Here is a 19,859-nt window from a genome sequence, read left to right as displayed (position 1 = left end):
ACTCCCAGAGTCCAGTCGGAGATCCAAGAAGATTGGATTAAAGTGCTTTGGTGGAGACCAGGGCTGGAATGTGCCCCCCCCCCCCCACCCCGCTTATTTAGGTTGGATAAGCATGGGGGGGGGGGGGTTTGGATAGGTTTGTTTTGGAAATTTCCATCTCTGAGCAATCCCGAATGAGCTGTGACTTTGGAAGAGAATAGTGGGAGTAGAGAAGTCAACATGCAGGGAGGCCCAGGGAATGAGAGTGCTTTTCCATTGCATTTCTACTGGAAACCCTCCCGTGGCTTTATCAACCCACCGACTATCTTTGTTTAAGTAAAGGGTGCAGTGTGTGTGTGTGTGTGTGTGTGTGGGTGGGTGGGTGTGTGTTTAATAATGGCAATGTGATAATGGAGCTTTCTGTGGGCAGGTGTGTAAGGAATGAGTTCTGCTGGGCTGTTTGTGAGGGGATGCGAGGTTTGGTTACTTTGGAAAAACTCCAGCTCAGGCTACCAGCTCTATTCTGGAAACCTCTCGGATAATCTGGTTGCAGAATCCCCTTTATTTGGGTCCAACTCAATTAATTTCCTGACTTTACCTGTTAACAGACCTAGAGACCAGCAAGCAGAAAGCTAGGCGGCTGCGCAGGGGCCTCGTCCACATTCTTATGACTCTCACGGTATTATGCCTACTCTGGTGGGGGTTCCGAGAGGGGATCAGGCCACAGCAGGCAGTGCGGTGTGCTTTCCTGCAGGGCCCCCAGTCAGCAGCTTGTTTGACAGGTTTACCTGCACAAGGAAGTTGAATCCAGAAATCAGAGTCAGAGTAGTAAGTCAGCTCTCCATTATCCACCTCTGGGGAGTGGTGGTGGAGGGGGGGGGAGGTACACTCTGGCCTATAACTTTGCCCTTTGCCTCCTTTCTCCTGCTGCAGGGAAGAGGAAAGCGGGAAGACCCGGTGTCTGAGACGCAAACTGAGTGAATATACAAGGGTGGGCAAAAGTAGGTTAACAGTTGTGAACATGTGAAACAGAATTTATTCTTGGTTTGTTTTTTTGTGTGTTTTGTTTTTTTAAAAGAACAACTGTAAACCTACTTTTGCCCACCCTTGGATTAGATCTGCAGTCCTGGCAACTGGCGCTTTCGCCACACCCCAGGACCAGCCCCCCAAACTCACTGACTGAGGACTGCCACGGAGGGTGAACTTGTCAGTAATAAAGACAACCCGCAGTCTCCAACAAAGCTCTTTTTGTGCAGAGAATATGCATACCAGCCCCTTCCCTCAAACCCAGTGGTGAAAGGGGGGATTAGAGCGAGGCCGTGACACACGCAGGAACTTGCCCGCGTGCTCCCGGAAAGTTCTGCACACGCAGGGCAATGCAAGACATGCTGGGGGTTTCCTTGGGATCTTCCCCCACCTGGGGTGCATTTCTGGGTAGAATGGCAGAGACCCCCTGGTCTAAAGGACACAGGTAACCTCCCTGACTTCTGGGGAGGAAGACCAAGCCCTGGGAGGGTGTGGGGTGGCTCGCGGGAGGAGTCTATTCAGAAGGCACAGAGAAAACTGAAATGGGGCCGACTAAAGCCTTCTCCCCACCTACCCTCTCCAGATGCCAGAATTCCACATGCTATTTATTTACCCTCCTCTGAGGCCTGGCTGGGCTTGAGTGGCGTGGTTAATGTTTAATGTGCCTTTGCATGGCCAGCCCTAACTATACACATTTCTTAACCCATTCCCTCCTCCCGTCCGGCCCTCCAGAGGTCAAGGGTTAAAAGATACCAACCTCTCACCTGAGTGCTTGCACTGGGGCTTTTTATCAGGTTGAAATCTCTCAGGTTTCAATGGTTGCCCGGAAATAGCCCCCAAGTTTCAATGTTGTAAAGTTGGGTGGAAGGAAATGCAGCAGCATCCAGATCAGGCCAAACTGGTGAGGGAGGGAGGGAGGGGAGGTGGGAGTGGGGAGAGAAGACCTGTTCACCGGTCAGAGGCTGCGTCAGAAAGAAAGGTGTGGAGACGGGGTTGGAGCATTTCAGGACTCATTGAACTTTGGTTTCAGGTTGGGATTTGCCTCTGCAATGGCTAGGTAGCATCTGATGATACCATCTTCAGTGGCACTTGGTGTAACGTCTTTAGTTTGGAGACAGCTGTTGTGGGGGCCAAACCTGGCCTTGGAGCATGAAGCTGGAGTAGGGAATGTACAGGGTTCAAGGTGTGAGTTAGAAGGAAGGGGGACTGGAGGGCTTCTGTGCTGTCGGGGGCGGCCTATGACCTTCTTTAGGTACATGGCCCTCTCGCATCTGGACGGTCTGAGATGCCCTTTGGAAGGGCAGGGGCCACCAGCTGTCCCGGATGTACACTTAGAGGTCATTCCTTGCTTTCCTTGGAAAGGAGAAGTAGGTCACATCCTGCCTGTTATCAGGCTATTTTGAAGATCTCATTAGCATATTTAAAGTTTTTTTTTTTTTTTTTTTTTTTTTTAAGCAGTGCTATTCAGATTGTTTCCATCTCTTCCAGCCGCTTCAGGCCATCCTGGTTGGGAAGTGAGAGTGGGACAGGCACCCTAGAAGGAAGCAAAGGCTAGGAAAACACTATAAACACTGAAGTGTGCTTGGAAGAAGCCGGGTAGTAATTTTCTCTGAAAGGAAGAGGGAGCATCCTCTCACCCATTCACAGAGAATATTATATTAATTCCAGTGAGCCACTTCCAATATGTACTGCCCCAATTTTCCAGAGAGAAAAAAAATGGAGGCAAAAACTATGTTTCTGCATGTGTTACGGCAACACTATCATCCCACATGGTTCTATACTCACTTCTCAGAAACAGTGCATGCTCTGTGCCTGATAGTTTAACTGAAAGCATTGGCCAGATTCCATTGCGCTTATAGTAATAGGGTAAAAGCCAAAAAAGGAAGTCTTTCCATAGTTCAACTCAACAGTCACTAAAATGGATGTCCAAGGTATTCATCTAGCATTTCTTGAGCGCCTTCTGTGTGCTTCATCTTATGAGAGATGGCTCCCCTTTTCTGCAATGGCGTCAATCTCACAGAATGTCAAGAATGAGTTAGTACTATCTGAACCTAGACAGTCATCAATGGAGTGGATATATGAGGTGACTGAACTTCATTCACATGGATTCTCATGTTTTTGTTTCTTTGGGGTTCTAGATATTGGGCAGCTCACCTCCTGAAGGAACTCTAAGAACTGTCTTACCTAGTGATGACTTACCATTGGGCATCTTTGGCATTTCTGTCCCTTCTTGTTCCCTCTCTATCTCCTGAGAGGCGCTGGACCATCATAAACTACATGTGTCATCAGGGATCTTCCCTCTTCATTTCCCTTTGTCCTGCTCCTCCCCACCTGCTCCCCCTGAGGACTTTCTCCCGAGCAGGAGGGGAGCTCTGTGAGGCCTTGGGCTTGTCAGCTCTAGGGAGCTGGCAGACTGACACACCCAGCACAGCCCGAACCTGACAAGTCCCAAGATCTCAATAAGACACTTTTTTTTTTCTTCCCCTAGGACATTTTACCTAGAATTGGAAGGTAGGAAAAATGGTAGAAAACAAAGTATGTGTCATGGGGAGAATATGGACTCAGAAACAGACTGTACTCTGTATTTTGTATTCTACCTCTCCCTCAACTTTCTGTTTCGTCTATTAATCTTTATTTTGTTCAGAATTTCATTTTCACAAAGGAGAGTCACTCTGGCCTTCCCAACTGTGCTGGAATAGGCATGTGGAAATCCTTTTCCTTTTCAGAGGGAAGACGGCCTTCCTTTGCTATTACTATTAGCACAATGAACTTGAAACGTTGTTCCCTGGGAGTTGGAGTTGGGAGGACGCTATCTAGGACACTTTTCTTGTTTATTTGACACAAGTTAGGAAGCCTCCTTGGGATTCGTTCAACCATGGAGGGGGTGATGCACAAGAGGAAAACTGGGTTTGTGCCAACCACTGTAGTGCTATGCATGTGTGTCCAAGGATAGGGAGATAATGGCTGCTGTGATGATGGTGCTGTTGACTGTAACATTAGCTAACCATCAGGCCATACACTGTGCAAGGGTTTTACATGGACTATATTGTTGTATCTTTAAGACAACCCTATGACGTAGGTACTATCAAGGGCCCTGCTCCTTCTTTCAAGCCTATATAGTCTCCCATTTAAACCTGAATCCTTATGTTCTAAACTCTTATTTCCCTTCCTTCAATTTACTTTGATCCCAGATGGAGTTTGTCCTTTTCTTGTTATAAGAACAGTAGTAGTTAGTTATTCATTGTTTAATATTTACTACCAGCTAAATCAGTGGTCAGCAAACTGCGGCTTGCAAGCCACACACAGCTCTTTGGCCTCTTGAGTGTGGCTCTTCCACAAAATACCTTGCGCAGAAGTCAGTTTTCAGCTCTCAAAAGAAATTTCAATCGTTGTACCATTGATATTTGGCTCTGTTGACTAATGAGTCTGCCGACCACTGAGCTAAATGATGCTCACTGTTCTCATTTGCTGTTTACTCTCCTCCAAGGCTTGGCTGGCTTTAGTGGAGGAAAAACAAACTGAAAGAGTCATTTGCCTCAAGTCACATAACTGTAAATGGCTTACCTGTGATTTAAACCCAGATCCAACGACCTCCAGAATCCAAGCTCTTAACCCCTATAATATTTATTGTTTATAGTAATGAGGATGTAGGGTAAGCTCCCTAATTCACAGAAAAAGGTGACTAAGGGAAGTGATAGAATTTCCTTTCTGACTACATGCTTCTACACCACCTAAGTCCGTCCTGCTGCATGTATGTGAGCCGACTCTTGTGTGTCCTTCCCTGCAGGCTGGGGGGAGCGAGGAGGATGGGTTTGGGTAATGGCTGTCCACGGCCCCTTCCAACACTTTGCTTGCATGATGTCCCTGCTGCCACGCTTATCCAGGGCCTGGGCAGAGCCTTGCCGGAGCCCAGGCGTGGCTCACACGTGGCTTTGATTCTTTTCTTTTCAGGCCCAGCTTGGGACATTCTTCGCTTCTCTTCGCTTCCCCTCTGGGAGCCCCTTTCGCCGTCCCTGCACCTTGCTTCTGGCAATGCCCGAGAGGGAGCTGTGGCCAGAGGGGCCTGGCTCAGAACCCGTGACCCGCACCGGCAGCTGGGACAGCATGACGAGCGCCACCTCCACCCGCTCTGGATCTGTACGTACTCTCTGTCCTGCACCCTGGCCCGCTCTCTGCACACCTGCCCTGCCCCGCCCCACCCTGCCCACCACGACCTGGCTCACTGCTCCTTCTCTTTCATCTTCCTTGTCAGGGAGTGAATCACACCAGTTGATGCTTTCTGTCTCTGAGTCACCCTTGGTTCTGTAGGGTGGGACCACCCCAGAGCACTGTTGGACAAGTGAGACGTTTTCCTAGTTTTCATTAGAGTTGGGGGTCTGAGTGGAGATGAGAGAACAGGCCAGTGATCTGAGGTTGTGGTGGAAACTAGAATGCAGATCCTTATAGCACATGTGTTCCTGAGGTTCTCTGCAATTAGCAGCATTGTTTCAGTCTTTAAAAAGATCAAAGAGACCAGAGCAATTAAGAGCCTGGGTTCTGGAGCCAAACAGATCTGGGTTCCTTAGTATGAGCTGTATGACCTTGGGCAAATTACTTCATTTCTCTAAGCTTCCGCCTCCTTAGTTTTAAAATGGGGGTAATATTAAAACTGAATTCCTAGCGTTCTTGCGGGGAGGTAAATGAAATGTATACATAGCACTTAGCACATTCTCTCCCTATAGAAAAGAATTCATCTATGTATGAGCAGAGATTGAGACTCTTCCAAAGTCACTATGTTTAATTATTTGTGAATGGCACATAAGGAATTGTAATTTTTCTGGGCATGAATTTAAATCTTAATTGTTGCATGGCTAGTGTGAAAGAGCAAATCTGCCCTATACCCAAATGTAAGCTTTCCTTTCTTGTGAAAATTCCTCACATACATAATAATACCTGAGAATTTGTAGTCTGTGGCTTTAGAGGTATTTGAAAATTTAAGGATTATAAGTGTGTCTACTGTACGTCAAGGATGTTTCATATAGTCAGTGAGCCCTGGTCGGTGTGGCTCATTTGGTTGGGGCTTCATCCTGTACAACAGAAGGTGGCAGGTTCAATTCCTGGTCAGGGCACATACTTAGGTTGTGGTTCAATTCCTGGTCAGGGCACGTATGGGAGGCAACATGGCAATATTTCTCTCTCTCCTTCTCTCTTAAATTGCTGAAAACATATCCTCAGGCGATGATTAGGAGGATATATATATATATATATATATATATATATATATATATATATATTGTCAATGAGTTTTGATATGTAAAAATGGATTAGAAAAGGCAGCACAAACACAAAATCCAAAGTGCAGGCAATCTGTATATAATTTCTTTTTGACTTTCCATAGTGGGGCCACAGAGACATCTTTCTGTTTCTGTTAGGCTGAGGTCAAGATGCATAGTTACATACCACTGGACTCAGAGTATGACTGGGATTAAAGATATTCAAAAAGAAACATCCACAAAGGTTAAACCCCAGAGCTGGCTTATCTTTGTCAAGGCGGTAAAGAAGATCTTTGTTCAGAGAACCTCTGGAGTTGGCTCCAGGGCTTCCAAGGGTTATGTTTAGGGCTCCCCTTGAAATGTAAGTGCCATCTGTCAGTTGCCACTCAGTCAGCTGACAGATGGCACTTTAAGGAGTCTGGGACTGGAAGGGTTATTCCAGCAGCTCTCTTCCCTCCTCCCAGGATATTTTTAGGGCTATCCCAAAATCCCTCCTGGCCATCTGAGTGGGTCTGGAGAATATATAACTCTGAAGCATCTCAAATATTAGAAAGAGGGACAAAGATGCCAGGAACGGACTTGGGCCAAATTTCATATGTTCCTATTTGCCCTTTTAGCTTTCCCTTCAACCTCTTGTTTGGAGAGTGACTATTGCATGGGTTTTCCTGGCCTGTAGAACATGGTCAGTAACCATCGGAAATGATCATACCATTTTTTTTCCCTAGATATTCCTATGGGCTTTCCCATAATTCAAATCAGTTACTTATGATCTACCTAATATTTAATACTAAAAAGCTTTCTCCCCCATTCCTCTGTACTCATCCAATTTCTTCACCCTCCCTCCTTAAGTTACTATTTGCTTAAGAAACACACACTCGTTTGAATGTTAACAAAGCCAAATACTATCAAGAAGGTAAATACACACGGGGGGAGGGAAATCCTGTGTGGAATGCATTTCAGAGTCAAGTATAAATTATTTGGTAGATGTATCTGTGGCTAGTCATACCACTGTTCCCACTGGCCTGGCAGCCAGCAGTTGGCTGCGTTTCCCGTTTGTCTTCATTCTGTCCTTGACATGCCAGGTCAAGTATGCAGCAGTACTTAGAAAAATTGAAAGCAATACCTTTCAAGTTGAAGGTCAAATGTTTATGTTGCTTGTATAATTTAGAGCTAAATCGGAGACACCCAAAGTGACATGTTTGAGCAAAGAAGCAACAAATAATTCCAGAGAAACCTGGGGCTGCTTCTGATCTGTGCTCCCAAGCATTTCCCCCAGGACTGAGCAAAAGCAAGGCTTCTTGCCATTTGCCTTCCCAGCCACCTGAGCCGGGTGCTGGTGGGACAGCAGCCCACCAGTCTCTGCCCTCCCTGGTGCCTACAGTTTCAGGAAGCAACTCCAGCAGGTTTGCAGAGTAGCTCCGTGGAAAGGTTTCCAGCTCTTCAGCATTCCTTCCCCAACGCAGGGTGGTTCTCAGGCCCCGCCAGTTTCTGCTGAGCTTTCTCTCATAGCTCCCTCCTCTCCTTCTTCCTGTCCTCACTCCAGACTGACAGCTACGACTTCCTGTCCGCTGAAGAGAAGGAGTGTTTGCTCTTCCTGGAGGAGACCATTGGTTCATTGGACACTGAGGCTGACAGCGGACTGTCCACGGAGGAGTCTGAGCAAGCCACAACTCCCCAAAGTCCCCGAGCACTGCCCCTGCTCCAGCCCGCTCCCCAGGGTAAGAGGGACTTGTCTGGGGTAGCACCTCTAGCGAAACGCAGAAAATTGGAACGTCCTTCTGGCCACTTTCTACTTTGTTTGCTCTTGGCTCCACACTCCCCTCCACTCTCCTGACCAGACGAAAGCTTTGTCCCTGGAGGGAAGGAGGGTGTGCTGACCAGCCAGCTTCCTGTGCCTGTCTATATGTGTCAGAGGCCTGGGAGAGAGGGTTTGACCAGCTGCCACCCACTCATGGAGGAATTCTAAATAGATAGAACCCCAGAGGTGAGGGAGGAGTGGGTGGTTGGCTCTGTAGAGTCTGAGTCAGGCTGGGGAGCTAATCTGGATGACCCAGAGGTGGAGGCTGCAGGAGATAAGAAGAGGGAGGGGCCCCTTTAGCTTGAGTGGGTGGCATGTTAAGGCCCTGGGGAGAGTGTGTGGAGAGCCAGTGGTGTTGAGGCTCATTAGAAGAGAGACAGGGTGGCATATGATGTGGCCGTGAGTGTGGGGCCATATGTCCCAGGGTGGGGTGGGCATTTTCCGCTTAAGAAGAGACCCACTGGAACCAAGGCTGCAATCATTCACTCATTCGTTTAGCAAATATTTATTGATAATGTGTTAGAATGTCCTGAAGCTAGACAGTCAATGGGAACACGGGGCTTCACTGCCACCTCGGACTCACTCCCTGGCCCAGTGGGCCCGGTGCACCTGACTAGCTCACTGGAAGGAAAGAGCCCATGTCACTCTCTGGTGTGGGGACAGCTTTGGCCATTACCCAGAATCATCTGGGTACTTACCAGTAAGGGATGTGAAGGAAGAAGGTGGAGCCCAAGAGCCAATCACCTGTTCATGCTGTTCGAGTTCAATGCTTCCATTGGACTCAGTTACTGAGGAGCCCCAAGATACCTAGGGGACTGCCCTGGGTCTCTCCCACCCCCGGTGCTTCTGTAGAGGGCTAGAAAGAACCTGCGTTCAGGACAGGGAGCCATCTGGGGCTGCCCTTTCCCCAGTTGTTGTGAAAAATTAATCCCTGGTGGAAAGGAATCTATTAGTATCGATCTGCTCATCTAGATGATATCCAGACAAGAGTGCTTCCCCTTTTAGAGCAAAGAAACAACAAAAAACAAAACCCATCCATGCAAATTAGAGATCAGAGTTCAAGGAATATTTGCTTTTCCCTTAGCAGCAGGGCTCTCACCTCTGTCCTCTCTTTGCCTGCTCTCCCGGCCCCTCACAGGACATCCGGAGGAGACCGCTGCTCAGCAAAGACTAGAGCCAAGGAGAGCAACCCAGTCTAGCTTTCCCCCTCTGCCTGAACCCCAAGACCTGGGCTTCAGATCCGGCTCCTACAGCCTCCCCCGCAATATCCACATCGCCAGGAACCAGCACCTCAGGAAAAGCACCGCCCAGACGAATAGCCAGCTGCCGGGGGAACCCACGAGGGTCACCCCAGACCCCACAGAAGAGCAGCTCAGCCAGAGCAGGAAGCCCAGCCAGGTTCCAGTCCAGAGGGTCATCCCAGACCCGAAGGAAGAGCAGCTCAGCCAGAACAGGGAGCCCAGCCAGACTCCCGTGGGGCTCCAGGAGGCCGCCCTTGATTTAGACACAACTCTCATCCCCCCACCGGAGGCTTTCCGGGACTCCCAGCCCGAGCAGCGTGGGGAAGACAGCCTGCCCACGGGGCCAGGGGAGAAGACCCCCGCGCCCCAGCTCCTCACGTCACTCAGCCCCCCGAAGAGAAAGGAGACTTCTTTAGAGGCCATGTCCCAAAACGCCAACGAGAAAGGCTCCACAGGATCACCGGGACAACCTCGGCCTCTTCCTGCTATGTCGTCTCAGAACACCAGAGCTACAGATGCTTCCGTCCCACCAGGGCGGGATCCAAATGCCCAAGTGGCTCCCCTCACAGGGCCTAAGCCCCGGAAGCTGCCCCCTAACATTGTTCTCAAGAGCAGCCGAAGCAGTTTCCACAGTGAACCCCAGCACTGGCTGTCCCGCCACTCCGAGGCCGCCCCAGGCGATTCCGGCCTGGTCTCCTCTTCACTGCAGGAGCAGAGGAAAGCACAAGCACGCAAGGAAGCTCTAGCAAAGCTGGGGCTGCCCCAGGACCAAGAGAAGCCCAGCCCCCAGTTAAGTAAGCCCACCAGCTCCATCAGGCACAAGGGGATTGGTGCTCAGGCTCCTTCTCCCGCCCCAGCTCCAGCTCCTGCCCAGGCTCAGCCTGCACCTCAGGTCTCAGCAGCTGTGCCTGCTGCAGGGAAGGCGTTTGCTCCTGCTCCAACCCGGGGACTTTCTCCAATGAAAGCCCTGGCTCCCGCTGCAGCTCAGGGGTCTATTCCAGGCAAGGTTTTCCTTCCTGCCCAGGAACCCAATCCAGGGAAGGTTCCAGCTGCCAAGTCCATGCCAATTCCCATCTCTAGGGCCCCCGGGGTTGGTAGCCCCTTGACTCTGCAGGAGAGCAGCATCCCTGGGCTGAGACAGATGAACTTCAAGTCCAACACTCTGGAGCGGTCAGGGGTGGGGCTGAGCAGCTACCTCTCGACTGAGAAAGACCCCAGCTCCAAGACCAGCACCTCCCTGGGAAAAGACCCCTTCTTGAACAAAATCTCACCCAGTGACTTACGTAATTCCCGACCCCGCCCTGCCTCCTTGGGCACCGGGAGGGACTTTGCAGGGTTTCAGGTGAGCAGGCTGGCTGACCACGAGCAGAGCGCCAAGCGCCTGTCTTACCAAGGACAGAGCCGCGACAAACTACCTCGCCCCTCTTGTGTCAGTGTCAAGATTTCCCCCAAAGGCGTCCCTGATGAGCACAGAAGGGAGGCTCTGAAGAAGCTGGGGCTGTGGAAGGAGTAAAGTTAGGCCCTGCCCACCAGCACTGCCCGCACAACCTCGTCCCTGCCTCCTGTCCTACAAGACAGCACTCAGGGCTCCACCCAGGAGCCTTGTCCACCTCGCTGCTCAGGGGCTGGGCTGGGGGAGGCTTCTTCCGACGACGCTCTGCTCTCTGAAGGGAAGAGGAGGGAGAGATTGGAGTCCAAGCCTATGCTCAGATTTAGGGTGGTTGTGCCAATGAGTACCTGGTGAATCATCCTGAAGATGATTTTCACAAGTGTGTGTGTGTGTGTGTGTGTGTTAGGCTGTATATATCACTGAAATTATTTATAAGACAAGGAATCGTTGAGAATCCTGCTCATGTTGGAGATTTTTGTACATTGGGTAGCAATCGGCCTAATCAGAACGGAATCGAGAGGGGTGGCCAAGCCTGATTAAAAAAAAAAAAAGTCAAAGGAGCTCATGGATGTGCTGGTGCCACAGATGCAGCATCACCTGGAATGCGGGTCTTCCAGAATTCCTGTGATAGATGGAGACTGGCTCATACTTCACTCGATCCTTCTCTCTGTGCTGGCCTTCTGGACAGGAGCCAAGAGGAGTTGGTTATCTCTTCACCTGCTACCTTCTCACTGTCTCCCCGTCCCAGGGATAGGACATGTTCCTGCAACTAAAAACTCTTGGTGGATTGAGAGCAGCAGAGCTCTTGTTGGTCTGAGAAGGCAGGATCAGTGGCCAAAGTGCACTCCTCTGCTGGGGAGGGTCCTTGTCCACGGACTTGGTAAATGCCCTCATAAACTGTGCCGTGGTCCCTGGTTCTGTGATTTCTGCTCCTGTCTCAGTCTGCTCATGACTGACCCAGGCTGGGCTAACAATGAGTTGGGAGCCCGAGCCCAGAGGCTTCGGTACTTACAGTAGAACTGTTTCAGGTCTTGCCACGCTATTGCAAGTAGTTTTTATCTTCCTCAGCGCCTATGGAAAATCAACACAGTACATTCTCTGCTAGTTAGGCATAGAATATCAGAGCTGGGAGGGGCCTTACAGATGCTCAAACCCAACCCTGTTGGAGAAGGGAAGTGACCCATCCACAGTTAATGCCACTTAGTAGCCGAGAGCTGGGGCCAGAGCTGGGCTCCTGATCCCAATCCAGGCTGCATGTACTTGTATGCATCCACACAGCACCCCACGGGACTTTCACTCCTAAAGCGTCTTCTGAAATATCAGAGATTAAATGCTGTTGTGTCATATTTAATGTGTGGCTTTTTATTTTATAAAAATAAAAACAATAGTAGAGTAAGTCATTATTAACCCCAAACTTCCTGACCAAGTTATGCAACTTGAGAAAATGCCAAAAGACGGTAATCTGGGTGGGTGGTGTGAGCTTGTGAGTACAAGCTTGCAGATCAGACGTGGCGAGACATGACTCCTACTTCCCCTTAGGAAATAAATGGGACTCGTGGCTGTGACCTGGTTGGAATCTAGGATCCCCGGATGTGAGGGGCAGATAAAGGAAGGAAGCTCTTATTGGAAAGGTGTCCTTTAGGTTGGCTGAGCATTTTGGGGCTGCATCCTTAGGAGCCAACCCAGCACTGTCAAAGCTCAGCATTTCTGAACATGATGAGAAGATTAAGGTAAGGACTAGTGGCTCGCTCCACCCTGTTGTGGTATGTGGGGTGTGGGTGTGATGGTTTCTGTGTACTCTCTCACACACACCCAAAAGTCTGGTGCCTTACTCCTGGCCCTGGCTGAGGACTTGGTCTGTCACAACCCATAGGAACTCCCACAGTTGGTCAAGCCAAGTCTTATGACAGACTCCCCAAAAGAGAGAAGTCCCCTTCCCGGAGGGGCTGAGTGGACACGATGTATTTGGTGGATCTGCTTCATGTGTATATTTCAAGACACAACCTGAAGAACAATCACTTTATTTTTTGTTAATTGCCCTGATAAATAGGGAAACTTGGGGTTAACTGTAAAGTAAGCCTTGGTAAGAATCTGAGGCCCTGACACCAACTCAAGGCTGACTGACACAAGTTGGTCAGGACTATCTCCTACTAAATCCCCACTCTCCAGACCAAGCAGAGTTACGTACAGCTTGCCTTCCATCCCTGCAGCCTCACCCTAGTGGCATGCCCACTTCCCCAATTCCCTTCATTTGAGCGCCTTCCTTCCCTTGTTATTGAAAGATGCCATGTGTCCCATGTCCTTATCCTTCAACGAGCATGTTTCTCTCTACAGATGGTCTTTGAAATTCAAAAATAAACTAGCTGTCCTCACTTTGAAGATGGGCAATGGGATACCAATACGGACATCTGCCATCCTGTAGGTGATGTCAGAGCCACCTGTGGAATTTCTCTCCCTTTTATATCCATATAGGATTGCTCTTCATTCAGCTTGCACTGATTGGGTGGGGGGTAAGTGTCTTCGGGGTTTATCCCTTTTTGAAGGATTTTGGATCAAAGTGTATAAAAGTCATTTGATTTAAAAAACCCAAGTGACAACTCTACTTCCACTTGACCTTGTATCTCTGTAATACCTTGCTGCAGTCTTGCTACTGCTGGGAACAAACCACCTGCCAAATACAGGCCTCTCAGCCTGGCACGTGGGGTCTGTGCCCTCAGACATACTGGCAGCTGCTCCTCTGAATCACCACTCAGGTGCTACTCTGGAAGTCCTGCCCTGTGACTCGGTGGGGCAGGCCTACGTGCAGTCCTGCACAGAGGTCAGGGGATGGGCCCAAGCATGCCTTAGATGCCTTTCTTCACAGTGTGAAGTATGGCCTGGCAGAGGCCTCCCTGTAACCCGGGGGTAGGCAGGCATGCAAAAGTTAGTGTTTATTCCATGGAAGGAAGGACGGGTCAGGGACTGGAGAACAGGCTCTATTTGATATGAGTTAGAGCTGGAGGTAGTGATTTCAGAGTCTATAATATGTGTATGTGAGATGACCACTCCATCCTTTGATCCATGCTCATACATGTAGGAAGGAAAGAATCATATTATCATAATATGAATCTGTAGGCTCATAGACAAGAGGAGGTAGAGATCTAGGGCATGGACAAGAGAATTTGTGTTCATCTCAATCAGAATCCAAGAAGGAATTCAGGTAAAATGCTCCCCTGCCCTTTTCCTCATGTGAGTGACTATGAAGTATATAGATCTGGGCTCAGTTCAACCTCCATCCCTTACCAATCAGGGAACCCTGGGACTTTCTGGACCTTAAAGTTCTCAGTCTGAAACATGGGGATAATGTCATCCTTTTTAAGATAGTGGGGATGAATAAAGTGCTATAAACTGTGTAAAGTTCAGTGCCTGACACTGTGTAGATACTCCATTGTCTTCTGGATCTTATTCCTTCCTCCTCACAGGGAGCAAATGTAGGAGGGGTAGGACACCAAGAGCACACTTGATCCAGTTCTGAGGAAATGGGAACGATCTTTCTGCAAATGGAAGTCCAAAGTAACAACCAGGCTTTGGCACACCTTCTAGGTGACTCAGTCTCAATCACACCACAATTCCTGGAATTTGAAAAGAAAGAGATCAGCATCAGTATGGTGTTTGTGTTTCCACGAAGGCTGAACCATTTAGTTCCAGCTTCTCTATCCTCAAACTTGGCTTCCCCTTTTTCATCGATCTCTTGCGACCCATGACCATATAGATAGATTCTTTTTGCTTCCTTTAATTTTCTTTCACTGTGTAGCTCAAAGAACTATATTCTATCCAATAATTATGTTTTATTATTTATTGTTTCAATCATTTTTTAAATGAAGGGGGAAAATAAACATATAGCAGGAGAAAACTCTGGCCAAAGTCAGGGAGAGTTGGGGCTAGAAAAGATTTCGAGATTCTTGGGGCCATTTCTAAAAATAGGGTTAGGCATATTTCAGGAATGCATCAGGCATTAGTTAATAGGAGGCAAGAAGGTCAAGTGGATGACCTCTCTAAATTCCCTCTGTTATAAGGGCCATATGATCTACTGAACTTATCATCATCATTGCCATCACCACCATCACTTCCATCATCACCATCACCACCATCATTGTCACCATTGTCATCATTGATGTAGCATACAAGTGAGATAAAACCAGATGATGATCTAATTCCAGGCTGTCCTTCCCTCTTGCTCATTGTCTGTCTGAATGGTTGTTCTTATTCACCACGTGCCACATATTTCAAGTTCAAAATAACCTGAGTCAAAAAGATATCCTGACAAAGCTCTGGACGAGGTGAGCTTCAGTAAAAATGTATGTTTCAAGGAAACCAAACAACTTAATTAGAAAGACCGACACCCTGCCAAAAAGAATCACAATATAACCTAAGGTGAAAGATACCTCATATAACCTAAGGGCTGGAAGGAAATGTTTAGGTTATATAATCCAAATTCCTACCTAACAGGGAATTATACTTATAAGTGGATATAAATATAGTCAGAAAAATGAATGGATAAATTGGTGGGTGAGTGGATGGGTGGATGGATAGATGAGTGGATGGATGAAAGAGAGCAGGGGAGAGGAAGAATTGAAAACATACAGTGGCCAAGGGTTAGGCCAAATTTGGCATTGTTATCATTTTGAAATCTGGTACAATTCTCGCTCTAATCTTCTGCCATCCTGCTTCTAACTTCACCCACCACTAAAAAAGCACATCCTCTTGTGGTGGCCCTGCCCTGAGACAGCCAGCCAGTCTCCTTCAAGAAGAGGTTGGGTGATGATCAATGTTTTTTGTCTCTGTTTTTTCTTCTGCATGAGACTGAAATTGTGATTTAAAAAAAATATATATTTTTATTCATTTTGTACAGAGAGGAAGGGAGAGAGATAGAGAGCTAGAAACATCGATGAGAGAGAGTCATCAATCAGCTGCCTCTTGCACACCCCCTACCGGGGATATGCCTGCAACCAAGGTACATGCCCTTGACTGGAATCGAAGCCGGGACCTCTCAGTCCCCAAGCAGACGCTCTATCCATTGAGCCAAACAGGTTTCGGCTGAAATTGTGGTTTTTAATATGCAATATGTATTTGGTCTTCATCTCCATTTCTGGCTCAGGGTTCCTAAAACCTTTGGAATTTCTTATGAGGAGACCGATAAAGGTGTGTTATGTTATGTCAATGAGAGACTTTTGAAAAACCCCAACGTAGCCTGAGGATGGAGGCTGACCACCTGGGAACTTTTAGTCCCACCCTCCACCCACCTCACTTCTGGGGAAAGCAGAGGGGCTGAAGATTGAGTTTAATTGCCAATGGCCAGTGACTTAATCAATCACGCCTATGTAATGAAGCCTCCCTAAAAACCCAAGAGTTTGGCTGAAACCGGTTTGGCTCAGTGGATAGAGCGTCAGCCTGCAGACTGAAAGGTCCCAGGTTCAATTCAGGTCAAGGGCATGTACCTTGGTTGCTGGCACATCCCCAGTAGGGGGTGTGGAAGAGGCAGCTGATGGATGGTTCTCTCTCATTGATGTTTCTAACTCTATCCCTCTCTCTTCCTAACTCTCTATCCCTCTCTCTTCCTCTCTGTAAAAATTCAATAAAATATATTTAAAACAAACAAACAAATAAACAAAAAACAACCCAAGAGTTTGGAGAGCTTCCAGGTTGGTAAACCAGAACAGTTCCCGCCCTGAGCTCTCAGGAACAGGGCTCCTTTGTTCCAGATCTGGCTTTGTGTATCTCTTTATCTGGCTGTTCATTAGTTTCCTTTAATATATTTTGTAATAAACCAGTAAACCAGTGAGTAAACCGGTTTCCTGAATTCTTTGAGTTGCTCTTGCAAACCCAATGAGGGGATTGTGAGAACCTCTGATTTAGTCTGTCGGCCAGAAGCACAGGTAACAATCCTGACTTGCAATTGGCATCAGAAGGGATGGGGACGCAGCTTTGTGGGACTGAGGCCTCAACTTGTGGGATCTGAGTTTATCTCCAGGTAGACAGTGTCAGAACTGAGTCCAATTGTAAGACACCCAGCTGGTGTTGAGACCTGCTTGGTGGTGTGGGGAGCTCCATGCTCACTGGAACTGAGCAGAGGATCCTACTCTTCATGCTCTTCCTTTTCCTGACCTGTGTGTGCAGAAGACCAGGCCAGAATTCACAGCTTTAGAAATTTCTATTGAGACCTCCCCTCAGTGCTGAATGCCTCAGCTGCCTACATCATTTCCACTCCAAACCAAATATGTCTAAGCACAGACCCATGTGGGGCCCCTCAACATATCTGGCCCTTTTTAGAGTGTTCTGTATCTTAGTTTAGCAAGACCAGCACTCACCCAATGAGTAGAGCCAGAAATCAAAAGACTATCCATAACACTGTCCTCTGTAAACAATTATAAATCATGGCAATATCACCTCCAAACATCACTCCAACCAGTTTTTTCTTCTTTTCTGGCACCACCACAGCCAAACTTGGGGTCCTACTATCTCTCCTGGACCAGAGCAGCAGCTAGGTGTACTCTTTACATCCACTCTAGCCCTTTTTACTTAGCAACCAGAATTATCTTTGCCTCTGTAGCACACTACCTTTCATGGAAGAATAAAAGGACCTAAGAAAATACACATGTATTAGTGCATTTGCGCAAAAAATATATAGACAGGGTCAACCAAAAACTAATATGATTATCTACAGAGGGTGGGCGGAGAAACTGGAAGGAAGCGGGGAATGGAAACAGCATGGAAGGGAGGGGGAGGATGGCACTTCTCTGAACATATCTTTTTGCAGCTCTCAGATTTTAGAGCCATGGTAATGTTTTGCATATCCATAGAATTATTATATAAATAATACATAAATAAATAAATAACAGCAGGGTGTGTGTTTGTGTGAGTAAAGGGTGTGTGTGTGTGTTTAGAGGAGGGTGGGAAAGATCCAAAAATGGTATACCAAAGAGTAGAAAACAAACCCACTGTATTAAAAAAATAAATAAAAGAGTGACATAACTATACTGAGAGGAATGAGGAAGAAAAGACCTAAACTAAATTTGAAAAAATTTATTTTTGTTTTATACTGTCAAAGGCTAAAAACAAATTCTAGATTTTGAATGTGTTTTTTATATTTATAGGCTAACATTCTTATGTATGTTACTAGATTAAACAAGTAAATAACTATCTCTGGATAAAAAAAGCAGATTTCTCACTGTTAGAGAAGGGAAATGAAATACTTTAGGGCTACACAAATATTCTATTTCTTCTCATACTTTCTTCCACTAATTTTAGTATCCATTAATGATTCTGGCCTGAGACAATTATCACTATGGTGTTTGCCAAATTGTGATTTTTCTACTTCCATCGTTTCTTCTACATTTATTGTTTGGAATTCTACTGTAATGAAGGATTGTTTCTTAACCCCCATTTAAAAATGTTATTATTATTATTTTTTAAATCCTCACCTGAGGATATACTTAGAGAGAGGTAGAAAGAGAGAGAGAGAGAGAGAAAGAGAGAGAGAGAAACATTGATGTGAGAATCATCTATTGGTTGCTTTCTGCTTGTACCCTGACCAGGGATCACACCTGCAACCCAGGTATGTGCCCTGACCAGGAATCAAAGCCACAGCCTTTCTGGTGCATGGGATGAGGTTCCAACCAACTGAGCCACTCAACCAGGGCCTTAATACCATTTAATGATATATATTCAAATAGTTATTTATATCAATATGGAAGAATGTGTATTGTTGTGTTAGTGTCCATGGCTATCATTTATCTTGTTGCTCCAGAAAAGGACATCCCCATTTGGTTTTAATAAGTGTGCTATGTATGACACTAACATTTAGGGGACATGGGTGAAGAGTATGTGGGGACACTTTGTACTATTTTAGACACTTTTTAAAGTCAAAAATTATTTTAAAATAGAAAGTTTTAAGAAAGATTTAAAAAAAAAAATAGAAAGTTGAAGTAGTCATGACCTGGCTGGTTTCCCCACTGCTCTTAGATACAGACCAAAACCTTAAACGTGGACTCTAAGCTCTTCAAGTCCCACCACAAACATCCCCGGTCCATCCCTCCAGCCTCGCCTGCACTGTCTCTGAGCTTATCTCTCCATCAGTTAATGGAATTTGTCACTCTCTTCCCCAAAGAATACTTGCTCGTACCTATTACATTAATGTCTGCTCCTCCATTAGACTAAGTTCCACAAGATCAAAGACCACACATCCTTGTGCTCATTTTGTATGCCCTGAATATTGCACAGTTCCTGGCAAGCAGTAAGCACTCAATGAATATTTGTTCATTAAATGAAGACAAAAATGGTGAACTTGAGTGCAGGATGCCACAAGGGCTCATCTTTCCTACAGCCCTTGTGGGAAATCTGACCCACCAAGTCTCAGGTGACTCATCTTAATTTTCTATTCATATTGGGACCTGGTGTTAGATAATCAGGTGACCCTTGTAGTTCTCTTAGTAGTCAGGCTTGACAAGCAAATGTGTGGACATTGTCTCTATCCTTGTACCCATGGCCTTGAACTACACTGAGGAAACATTTTTTAAAAAAATATATTTTATTGATTTTTTACAGAGAGGAAGGAAGAGGGATAGAGAGTTATTGATAGAAACATCAATTGAGAGAGAAACATCAATCAGCTGCCTCCTGCACGCCCCCTACTGGGGATGTGCCCACAACCAAGATACATGCCCTTGACCAGAATCAAACCTGAGACTCTTGAGTCCACAGACCGATGCTCTATCCACTGAGCCAAATCGGTTAGGGCGCACTGGGGAACCTTTTAAACAGAGAGAGAGAGAACCTCACCCCAAGACCATGTTTATGTGCTTTGAGGGGCAACAGGGAACGGATTAGGCAGACTCTGAGGTCAGGTCCTGAGGCCCAACCTGAGAATAACAATGCTAGGTAACATGACTGCAGTTAATATATAAAAGACACAGATACTTTGTCCACATTATCCTGTTTAGTCCTCACAACAACTCCAGTATTATGCCATTTTGTAGGAGAGAAACTGAGGCATAAAGAGGATAAAAGACTTGTCTTAAGTTCCACAGCTAACAAGTGGTGTCAGGTCTTTAACTCTGTTCTACAAACTTTCTAAAATGGCTCTTTCTCAATCATTCTCTGAAAGAGGTGAAAACTGTCCTACTTGGTTGATGTTC

At 46.9% G+C, this 19,859-nt stretch overlaps 1 protein-coding gene across 3 annotated transcripts in view; it reads left to right on the top strand.

Annotated features, from left to right (window-relative positions):
* Positions 1 to 19,859, top strand: part of CUNH1orf116 (chromosome unknown C1orf116 homolog) — a 28,996-nt gene that overhangs the window by 306 nt on the left and 8,831 nt on the right. The window contains exons 1-4 of one of the 3 annotated variants that reach the window (XR_004988727.2): positions 4,957 to 5,142; positions 7,801 to 7,975; positions 9,194 to 11,065; positions 18,177 to 18,201. Coding sequence is in view for 1 of the 3 variants with exons in the window: in XM_036442324.2 (XP_036298217.1) it covers positions 5,038 to 5,142; positions 7,801 to 7,975; positions 9,194 to 10,809 (1,896 nt within the window). In the remaining 2 variants the exon portion in view is untranslated. Of the gene's footprint in view, positions 1 to 4,956; positions 5,143 to 7,800; positions 7,976 to 9,193; positions 12,031 to 18,176; positions 18,202 to 19,859 lie in introns of those variants that run through there. The other 2 variants (XM_036442324.2, XR_004988726.1) reach the window with 2 other exon arrangements.

The sequence above is a fragment of the Pipistrellus kuhlii genome, unplaced genomic scaffold (assembly GCF_014108245.1).
Source record: "Pipistrellus kuhlii isolate mPipKuh1 unplaced genomic scaffold, mPipKuh1.p scaffold_m20_p_18, whole genome shotgun sequence".
Classification (NCBI taxonomy): Eukaryota; Metazoa; Chordata; class Mammalia; order Chiroptera; family Vespertilionidae; genus Pipistrellus; species Pipistrellus kuhlii.
Note: the sequence above shows the minus strand (reverse complement) of the source record. Positions and strands in the feature narration are given on the sequence as shown.